Genomic DNA, 11,965 nt, shown 5'->3' on the forward strand with positions numbered 1-11,965 from the left:
ATGCCACCTTACTTGTTTCTGGAAGAAAATCCCAACAAAGCGTTTAAACTCAATGGCATGTGTGGGAAACTTATGGAAACATTGTCTGCTAAATTAAATTTCTCCTTACAACTGAAATGCGCTAATAACATGAAGGAATATATTCAAAAGTTTCCTAATGGTACTTTACGTGGGACACTTTTTGGTGTTTTAATTGGATTGTATGAGGGAGATATATCTTTTATATCTGCACATAAAACTTGGATGAAAATATCTGAACCAATATATGCCAGGAGATCCAATTATGGATCTTTTGTTGTTCCTGTATCTGACTTATACCCTCGTTGGTTGAATATTTATTTCCCATTTCAACCAGGCTCATGGGTAGTGATTGTGGTTGTTTATGTAATGTGTTCTATTACCATACACATTACCAGGAGAATTGCTTTGAATAGGAAACAGTCTCTACTGCTGAGCTTCCTACGAAATCTCTCTGTTTTATTGGGAATCTCAATTAAAGATCCTGAAAACATTCCAATAATAAGAGCAGTATTTTTAGTTTGGATTTTCCCAGCTTTTGTTCTCTTCAATTGTTATCAAGCTGCTTTGTTTGGATTTTTGACACATCCTAAGAAATATCCTCCTGTTGACACTTTGCAAGAAATGGTGAATTCTGGAATGATGGTTGGTGGAATTCACCAACACCGTCAGATGCTTCAACATTCTTCAAACCCAGTTATCAAAGCAATATATGATAATTATGTAGCAGTTGATTCTATGATGGAAGGTTATGAGAAAGTAGTTGAGACGAAGAACTATGGTTTCTTCTGGGGTAAAGCTATCTCAGAATACATGATGCAAATGGAAGCATTTACTGACTCTACCGGAAAATCCTTGATGCATATAGTTCCAGAACCATTTGCTTATTATCCAGGTGTTTATACAATGCGAAGAGGTTCTCCATTTGTAGATGTGTTTGAAGAGATTATTGAAGCTTGTGATTCTGCTGGTCTTATTGAAAAATGGCACCAGGATGTTATACGTTCGATTGCGGCAAATGCAGCAAAGAAGAACTCTGAATTTCGTGTGTTTGGCATTTCTGATTTACTTGGTGCGTTTTGCTTACTTATCTTTGGCCTGTTCATTACTTTTACAGCCTTTTTAACTGAACTTTTGACGAATAAGTTCAAACCAAAATCTACATAAAAAGAAAGACAAAGTGAATTTTGTTAATTACCTTCAAACTGAAAGTGCTCGTCACTTTGAATAGTGTTAAGTGAATAATAAACATCATCAACTTTGATAAAGCCTAGAAGTATTTCACTCTTCACCACTGGCAAAAAATCTAATTACTCATAAAAGAACATTCAGGAACTACAATTTCATTACTAGAAATACATGAAGACGTATACACTGTCTAGTGAATGAAAAATGAGTTGCTAGGATGTGTCAGCTGTAATTAGTTGTAACAGTGATAAGCAGTTTATTCAAATGTGGTCTTCACTAAGGTTTTAAAAACTTTGTATCATAAGAGATTAATTACTTGATGAGTTAAAACAAAAAATACAACTAAGTGAGTAACAAACTCAAATTAGTAACAGAAACTTTGAAATACAAATAAACACAAAAATAGAACTTTAAAAGTTACTAACATAGAAATAATAAAGCCCACAAGACCTGAAATATAAAGAAAATCATCATTGAACATTAATTATTTCAATGCTGCAAATAAATTCGAGCATATGGTCACAGAATATCACGTTATTCGATGAAATTTAACTAATATTATTAGAAAATCCCAAACGTTGTCAGATGCTTGTGTTTTCTGGATATTATTTTAAAATGTACCGAATTCTCTGTGAGATATTCAATTTTCAGAAACTGTACACTTACCATCACGTGCTATATATGAATGTGTGAGATGAAAGTGTCCTATACGATAGCGCCCAGCATCACTTCATCTCGTATATTAGTATGCGAAGATATCCACCAATAACTCAAAATATCTTTTAGCGGGTCTTGCTAATTATCATAAACCTGATTTCAATCTACTGTTTTATCACTGAGAGCACGAGAACGTGGAAGAGTGTTCTACTGCAAAAATTGTCAGTGGGTAATTTTTTGCTACAAACCAGTAGTCGGCACAGCTCTGATCTTCTAGACTATTTTATGAGCGCATGTTTACTAAAGACCTCTTGTATGTTTATGATAATGCATTGCAGATAAGCACGTAAACAGCTCATGGTTCACTGGTGTTAATTCAACAGTGAACATTGAACACAGGAGATGCAGACTAATCCTGAATTATCCTCGTCCGTGATTAAGACACAAGCAACAGAAATCCCACTCTGAAACTGTCCGTGTAAAACACTGTTTCACTAACGCTTTAAATCATTGCTCTTGTTTTTGGGTATTTGTGTGCCTTCTAGTCTGTGTCGGCATCTGAAAGTTAGGCCTTGGAGAAAGAGTACAAACGTATTATAAACATGCGGACAACCACACAAATTCTTCTGTAATTGAGAGTCACGTGTGAGCCTGAAGTCTGAGAACATGTATGCTGGTAGCAAGTCTGATCAAAGCCCACAGCAAAGCTACAATAGTAAGTAATGGAGCGCGCATATTTGCTTAAGTCTGCAGAAGCCGCTCACAATTCATTTTTATAATAGAATTAGGTCATGGGAAAAATAAATAAAATGTAAGAATATAAAAGAGTATATAGTATTTTCAAAGTATGCTGTAACCAGACAGAACCAATGACATTAAAAGACACTGGTATCACAACTATTTAAGGAACACCGGCTCATTTGAGACATTTGAAATGTGTTAGTATAAATTAAGATTAATTCTATGAATTGTCCCAATAACTTGTCAAAAATCCGCAATGGACTGGTTTCACATTATGCATATTATTTATATGGAATTATGTATGAACATTCAACAGAACTGAAGATGCATTATTGAGCACTTGTTTCCACAACATAATATTTTCAGTAAATCAATAAATTTGAAAGTCGAGTGATCTTTTCTTTCCTTCACTTCTAGTTCTTCAGCACAACAGCAAAATGTTCACGAACTACTTAGTCAATATGGTTTTCAAGATTTCTTTTTTAGAATTTAAACCTATTAACGATAAGGAAAAACTAGTGTGCAAATCACAAATTCTTTATTGTGATTTTTCTATTCAAGGATATTGATACCACTAGTTAAAAAGGTTTTTCTCACACCGATTAAAATCAGTGGAACAATGTCATATTTATGTACTAGTGAAGACAATACGTAGACACGAAAATGTTTCATTACCATTCATTTCACATAGTAACCTAAAAACGATTCCTTTCCTCGCGCTGACTAAAAGGTATACAACCGCGAACATAGAACTGCCGTTTGTGTTGTTCTTGAACCCAATTTGATCTTGAACTATTAAATTTGAATTCCTTTAAGATATGCATTTGAAAAATTCTTGGCAACTAAATAACAATAAAAGATTCACATAATACAAATCCATTGTCTGATTACTGTTTATAGTCCTGTGTGAGTATAGTGAATGAATTTTTCTTTAAATTATATTTTTCTCACGTACTTATTAGTTTATGAACCTTCTTTAATATGATTTGATGATATTAATGCTTTTGTGTTGAACGGTATGTACACAAATAATCTGTTAAATATCGATCAGTGTTGCTAGGCACTAGGTCTTTGGGAACGACTGATTCGAATTTTTACAAGTTATACTTACAAATTTCCTCAAATACCTTGCCACTTAGTATTTGTAAATTGTATTTTTGATTATTATTTTTCTTGAACCATCACCTAGTGAAATACTATGAGCGTTTGTAAAAAGTGTTCGAAATGTGTTAGTCGTCGCAATAAAGCTTAAAAGCTCCGTGAACTATCTACAAAGGCATTTATCTTGACCCATGGATTAACTTAAAAGATGAAGAAGCAATAGTTTTGCGACCTTTCGATCAACAATGGCGCTCTGAGCAATGTTTAAAGGTAAGAGGATTAAATTGTATATCTAATTTTCTACCGATTGTAACCAATGACTGTTCATCGTTACTCCAAGTTTATCTCCTATTGTCAACTATTAAAGACAAAATAAACCAAATGAAGTAAGCTGAAGATGAATAGTGCAAATCTTTTGATCTAACCTATGAGAAGGTAAACGACAGTTCAAAACTTTGGAGAAACAAAATTAAGGCATTAATATGGGTATGAATATGATTGACTATTTAAAATCTGAATTTACTACAGAAAGGTATTAAAACTTCTGAATCTCAACTTGACAACTTGGATCATATATGATTGTCATAACACAATCTAAGCTTACGGGATTACAAAAAAATTCACTGAATCTGATTATCAAATAGTGAGTGATGTCAGTTGTGTCCTTGACAAGTCTGATATCGAAAGAGAAACGGTAGACAGATATTATCAATTTAAACCAACAATTACGATTTCCGCCAGCAGAGTCAACGCTATATTTATTCCTTTCTGCCATACGGATATAAATGGAATGTATCAACAAGGCAACCGCACTTCTAACAGATCACGGTCGGCTACCATCTGCTAGGGGAAGAATTTCTCTTCTTCCTGCTAAAATGATCATCGAGAGGCCTATTTTTCAATCTTATTCTACATCTCTGGGATAGTCTAGTGAAAGGTGAGTAGAACCTTATCTGCTACCGACATCGTTACATGATTTATAGGATTTGTAGTGGACAACATCTTATTTATGTGTTTTCTCGGGTTGCTTCTGTTTCCTCTCCAATTTTCATTCCACCGATTATTTTATCATCATGTACTTACTTTAGCCTAAACTTACATAATAGTGGGACGTTAAACTGAAACAGATTTATGGAAAGTCCTGGAAGAAGTTTGGCAGCCAATCCGTACAACTTCCGTCGACTTATTAACCGGTACCTATTTGTATGGTAGCAACTATTAAGGCCGAAGAAATAGCAACATGTCACTTATCAGATAACTCTTATTCAGTGCAACTTTAGTGTACGAGTACAAGACAAATATGAGTTCATATGGATCGTATTTAGAGGAACAATTTAACATGATTGAGAACAAATTTCAATGCACAGTCTTTCACAAAATGAAAAGAACGAACTTCAATGGCCCTAAAACATACCGTTCATTGCCAAACAATGATTTACAGTTTTCATTTCGCTTGAAAACTTATGTATGTATTATGAAATACAGGTAGGGACAGAATCGGTTTTCTGCTTCCTAGCAAAAATATTCTTTAAAACTTTTAAAAGCCACATTTTAAAACTGATTGTGTTTTCAACCTACAAACTGTTTCAGTTTATTAAAGGTCAGGTATTATATCAACAACCATTTTGGTTTTAAAACCGGTTTAGTTTCCTATCAACACCGGTTCAGTTTCCTAACACATGTTTTTCGAAGGAAAACTGCTAAGCTTTTTATAAAAGCTGAAACCGGTTTCGGTGAGAAACCGAAATGTCAGTATTTCAATTTTGGCTCTTTCTAGAAACCGGTTTTTATTTTTATTATTAAAAAAAACGTTTTCACCATCCCTACTATGTATGAAGCATAATACAGTATTAACTAGCAGACAGCATATATTGTTTTTCATTTTCTAACTATCATACACTTCTTTACCCGTGTGCGAGAGCTTTCTCGAGGTTCTCCTATTTTCTCCCACTTTCTTCATTCCACCATTTTCATTCATTTCTCATAATCACCGTCTCCTTTACTAGCCGCCATAATCCCGGAACATAAAAAACTTGAAGATTTAATTTCATTTCACAGTTCTTTACGCACTATTAGTCTAATAGTAATGGAATAACGAAAGAAGTTACTCTTGGCGGTAGACAGTGAACACATATGCTTACTTGGACCCATCCTGATTGGCGTCGTACTAGAAACGTTCCGAGTATTACTTATATATGCAGGGATGTAATGGGACATACATGCGAGTATTTGGGTATACATTTCTAATATTTTCATAGTCCAGTGTATTCTCACCTTAAATTTACTAAAGAACGAACGCATACTGGGGTGGATATACTCTATATTTTTTAAAACGATCGAGCATATATTTACCGAAAAGTCTACATACATGTGTATAAGTGGTGGTAATTACCTGATTATTAGAGCAACCCACGTTATGCTTTATTTTTTGTGCAATTATGCTTTATTTTTTCCAAATTATGCTTTATTATGCTTTATTGTTAATTTCAGTTGTTGTTTTATATTAATCGTGTATAATGTAAAATATTTACTATACATTAAATATTCTAAATATCTTGATCTATTTATTAATATTTATGCAACCAGTTTCTTTCATATATAATGAAATTTCTACTTAATGCATTGTAAAGAGATATACTTTACTCGAGTCAGTTTTTGTTTCACTTGTGTGCGCCTTAGAGAAAATAAAAGATATCACCAAAAAATACAGAAAGTGCTCAAGCTCAAGAGGTACACATAACAATATAGTGGAGTTCTTGTGTACTATTCATTGTCGGCATAAAGTTTTCTTCATTTCCTTTTTTTTCTCCACATCAAAGGATTACACCGAAAAGTTTACAGAAATAAAAATTAGCTTTTCATTGTTGCATTGTTATGTTCTCAATGATTTTGCTTTGTAAATATTGGTTTTAAAAAATATTAATATAGTTTGTATATTAAACTTTCAGTTAAACAGAATTTTCCAAAAATCGTGCTATATATTTTAAATTATGCTTTATTTTCTAAAATTATGCTTTATTATATTTCTTCTGGGCCCTTAAATAACCACAACCATGTTCAAGGTAGCAGCCATATGTCTAAATTGCTATTATGCCTTTTATGCTTTTCATGCTTTTGGGTTGCTCTACTGATTATATTCTCTAGTTTCTTATCCAATACATAGCCTACGTACCTATTATTAGTAGCTTGGTGTGACTTAAATATCAACCCTAGGGACGTCATTTCCATTGGCTAAAAAGAAAAGAGACGAAATCCTGAATATTCAAAATAGTCGCACTCTGCAAACACATAACTTTGCCACCTGTCAGGCAATGATTGACTTCTGAGGCGAAACAATTATGAAGAATGCAATGAGTAGAAATCCTCAGAAGACCTCCCGATCATCAAGGAAGGTCTTCCCTCAAAATAATGTATAGAAATGTTGCAAGAAGTGGTAGTCAGTGAAAGAGATATTTGGTTAATGCGGTGGGTGACGATGTGTTTCATACTGCAATTCATGCACGGTTCTTCGCGCGACAAGTCTGTTCATCATTGCGGATGTTTGCAGAAATGTTTGTGATGCACTTCATGGAGTAAAGCACTGTAACAATCTTCAGTGATTGTATAAATAGGGATGGTTAAATCACTAATAATGAATCACTAATACTATATGCCATCCTAAAAGAAACAATGTATTCTGTGGTTTTGAGAACCCCTGTTGAACATTGATAATGATCCAAATATTATCGTATCTCTATGTTGTGATGTGTTGAGATAAGTTTCCTTCAGGAATTTCATTCGTTCCAACCTAATGTGGAATCCTCTACGATTAATAGTTAGAAAATGATGGGCATCTCCTGTAAACCGGCATTAAGCTCTGGATACGAATGGTTATATGTAAAACAAAATCACTTGATCATGTTTGGAAGGATAGGTTTCGAAGATCCGGAAAAGTGATATTGGTAAATTAGGATTTTTTTTAAAGCTTGCCTTCAAAACTTACCTTGCCTTCCTATCACTGCTCAAACTATTTTTTTAGTGTTTACATTTCGGGAAACCTCGCTAGAAAACGATGGTTAATCTGGAAAATATTTGCAGTTCTTTATGGAAAATTTTCCATTACGCAAATACTTGGCATTCTGGATAGTGACAATAAAATATTTTGCTTATGCTGGACTAGACTCTATTAGTAATACAATTTAACCAGCTCGAGTACATTCATATATAAAAAAAGTAGATATTCACTAGTGATAACAGCAATAATATTCGCTACTATTTACAGAGCAAAAAATTGAAAAGAAACGTTCCACCTTTAAAAGGAAAGTTAAAAAGAAGCGAATCTGGGCACGAAGGGATCCCGGAATCTTAAGTTTTCCCAGTCCCCTTCATTTGGTTTGATTTGCTCTTGAGTTTATCGCCCCTTTCAGCAGTGATGCTATATGAGACGTGAAGCTATAGCTTAAGGTGAGATCCGAACTATATGAGCTCCTGTTGGGAATAGAAACCGGGTCTCCTACGCCTAAGGCACGTACGCTCACCGTTTAGCTGTGAGGGAGAGCTCTGAGTGCCTTCCGTATTTGTATTACAATTTTCATTACGTTTTTGAGAACAATATTTTAGAATGAAACTGGTATGTATTCATTTACTAGCAGCTTGCGATTACAACCAAAAATCATTTTACAGTGAAACTTTAACAATAACAAAGAAGGAAAGCATTTGGAAAGAAATCGGTTATGATCTGTGTTTTAAAGATACCATAACAACATTACTTTAGTGAGACAGGAACCCTTCAAGGTACCTGGCGTTCGAATTTAAATACGAGATTTTCCGATTGTGTAGTGCCTACGTTAACCAATTGCCTATGTTCGTTGTTCTTTAAGCTTAAAAAATCATAAGAGAAATCATTATCTTTCGTTAACTTATACCATGAGAGCTAAACAAAAATTATTTCAGTGTGCCTTTTATTTCTTCCTTCACTAACTAATACAAGTGCATAAATATCACAAATTTCCGAGTCTATTTCACTTACGAAAATAGCCACAAATTGTAGAATATTTCTGCAAAAGAACTGGGCACATTTTTATAAACTTGAAAAGCAATATATCCTACGAGACGAGAAACTTGTCCTCTCGTCTCGAAAATAAGACGAGAGTCGAGACTAGAAGCACCTTTCTAAATTTGAGACTACACGAGAAATTTTACAAGTTCCATGAACTACACTACTTCAGCCATTTCTTAGATCTCAAACAATTTGAATGTAACATCATTCTTAATACAACAACTAGAAATTGATAAAGTGATTATACGAACACAACGAGACAACATTCATCAGCTATCAACATTTAAAGGTACGCAAGACATTACACAATATACTCCAATAATAAATATGGTTTAGATCTTGTTTTGTCATGTTCTTTGTGAACGACTTGTGATGAGGAAGGATTCTGAAAACTTGTAAATGAAATTAAGAACATTCAAGGCTTAAATTTTGAACATAAATTTACAAACCGGGAACATTTTCACAAGAAGGAAGTCTTCGAGAATTGAGACAAGATTAGACTTGAATAAAATTTACGAAACGCGTCTTGACTCCTATCGTCATATCTCATCTCGCCAACAGTATTGAAGTTACTACTTAATATTATATATGAATCGTTTTCATTTTATGTGCCAAAAACTTCTGTTCAAGCTGATCTATTGTATCATATTGTAAAATTCGTTAAGTCTCTAGTACATAATGGTTGATTTAAAGTTGCTGTAAATAAAATGTGCACCATGACTCCGTTACTTCAAAAGTCTAAAAGAATGACAACTATGATACCTAATTAGTATAATTAGTCACCATCTAGAAACATATACTTTTGGCATCACCAAATCAACGATTGAATTCTGTGATGTAAAAGGTCTGGAGATTGAGAAGCGTAAAAGTAACCAAACTCAATTTGGACCGTGCGATCATCAGGAATGGTATTTCCTACCAAGAAGTGGTCGAGATGCGAGAAGAGATGATGGTTACTGAGCAAGGTGTCAGGACAAATGCATGAAATTGAGACATTCGAATGCCATGCCTGTTGACCACTCATATATGCTTGTGGACCAGTTTCACAAGTGAATACAGCTTAGCACTGTAACGATTTGCTTTCATAATTTTACCGACCCTAAGGATACGGTGGACAAGTCCCACCATACCAGCAAGAACAACAAGAATTATCTGCAAATGGTGTGTTCATTCGCCTTCCCGGTCGAAATGCATTTTTGATGCTTAATGTTCCATTTCAATTTGGTAAAATAAATCAATCGTAATTGTATCTTTTGTAGGGTACACTTTCATATGAGCCCCCTCAAGAACGCACTGCCCACTGAATGTTTGGATACACCAGCCTGTTTAGTGAACATGTACAGAGTTTGTAACCTTAGTCCATTCCTGTGTTATTTTGCTGAGTTGCGAAACGGTGGCTAAGTGGTGGAGAGTTCATGTCTGATGCATGTGGTCTTTGGTTCGATCCGAGCTCACGCCAAGTGAGATTTGTGGTAAACAAACACCGCACAGAGGGGCGAAAACGCAAAATCTGGCCAAAAGTAAAAAACCGAAAGTTAGTAATATATAAATTTTTTATGCAGTTGGCTAGAGTGATGTTAGAAGGGCCCAAATCCATAAATATAATAGGGTTTTTACTTTATTCCGACTACCTGAGCCACTCTTAAATAGACCCTTCAGCAGGTCAAAGGCGTAGAGAACAATAGAAGAATTGTGACGCGTCCGTTTAAAAGATTGTAACTTTCGAATGCGTTCATAGTTTTTAAATCTATATAGATTTCCTATATCGTACTGGTAAGTAGAATAAGTGTATGAAGTGAAAAATTAATAACAATGATGTAATAATTTATAATTTCAATCGCAAGTCAGGCTAAAATTTCACATTTTTTATATATTTTATTAACTTAAAGCGTTAAAACATTATGTGCACCCTCGTGCACCACGTTCATACATTTGTAGAATGGTAGTCTGAAAATGAATTAATGCTGTCGACAAAAACGTAGCTGCCAAAACGTGCCAATTACGAAGCGTGTTGATGTTAATTATTGTTCATTTAATGTTACAATGACAAGCCGTTGCAGTTATCATAACCGAATCAAATTCCAATAATTTGTGTCATTTAAGTAATAATACATTTCTAATAAATAAGAACGTAAGTAACAAGTAATTGTTCAAAAAAATATGTGAAAAAAGTGAATGTTGTTAAAGATACATTCTGAAAATTACGAAGTATGTTGACATTCTTGTTTTTCCGCCATTTTGGATCCGCCATTTTGTTTTTTCAACTTTAGTTGCAGAATCGTAATCAGCAACCTCAATAACCCCTTCATCGCCACTTTTGAGAACATTTCTACAACTTTTTCGACTTTTGCAAATTTTATTCCGCCATTTTGTTTTTTTTCAACGTTAGTTGCAGAATCATAATCAGCAACCTCAATAACCCCATAATACTAAATTTCATTCAATTTGAATATAGTTATCATATTTTGGCCAGCTTTTTGCGTTTTCGCCCCACTGCACAGTGGGCCAGAATCAGAATCTGACTGGAAAAAGGTAGTTTTGGCAACTACGTCTAATCTACATTCGAACAGCTCAGTTGTGTTAAATAATAAATAAGGTTTCTTGCTGCGTATCAGTAAACACGGATAACAGCATATAGTGGCGTCAGCAACACTTCAAAATTGATAGTTCATTATCTGTTTTATAGCGCACTGAATTGGGGTAGTATGAACGTAAGGTTTGCGGTTTAATTGCGCATGTGAAAAGGCAACGAACGATTGCAAAATAAGCTATGACTAAAGGTATGTACTGTATGTGTACTTGCTGTTTGGCTAAAGTTTTGATTGATTGGTTTACGTTGCTGTTCTGTAGAAGCATTTCTAGAGAGTCGAAGTATTCACGTATTGAAGGACTGCTATTGGAAATTGAAATTGAGATTTAAAAATGTACGTTCATGTCCCTATTGAGATCTTTCGTCATGGTGTAGTTTGATATATGTATTTCGAAATACAGTTGTGATCTACTGCCCGTTCTTGCCCGATTTTTATATTTATCGTCGTTTCAAAGTTAGGTGTAGCGAGCCGGATACGCTCTTCGTGACGTGAAGAACCTGTACGAGGTATTGCGTTCTAAACCATCAAACGAAGCACTTTATAATTATGATACGAACAGTTATGGAATGTAAATTCTTTCTGTGGATATTCTTCGCAGTGTGAGAATGACTTTAAGTGCCTTCAAGGAGTA

The 11,965-nt window shown here is 34.4% G+C and overlaps 1 protein-coding gene across 1 annotated transcript; it reads left to right on the top strand.

The window, feature by feature from the left end:
* LOC145667895 (uncharacterized) lies at window positions 1-1,185 on the top strand. Its single transcript, XM_081735325.1, has one exon. It carries the CDS (start codon window positions 1-3, stop codon window positions 1,183-1,185), a length of 1,185 nt encoding a protein of 394 aa, XP_081591451.1.
* The last annotated feature ends 10,780 nt before the right edge of the window (window positions 1,186-11,965 follow it).

The sequence above is a fragment of the Thermobia domestica genome, chromosome 13 (assembly GCF_964235325.1).
Source record: "Thermobia domestica chromosome 13, izTheDome1.hap1.1, whole genome shotgun sequence".
Taxonomy (NCBI): Eukaryota; Metazoa; Arthropoda; class Insecta; order Zygentoma; family Lepismatidae; genus Thermobia; species Thermobia domestica.

Excerpts from the sequence above, each read along its gene's own strand:
- LOC145667895 (XM_081735325.1), top strand. The coding sequence starts at position 1 with ATGCCACCTTACTTGTTTCTGGAAGAAAATCCCAACAAAGCGTTTAAA.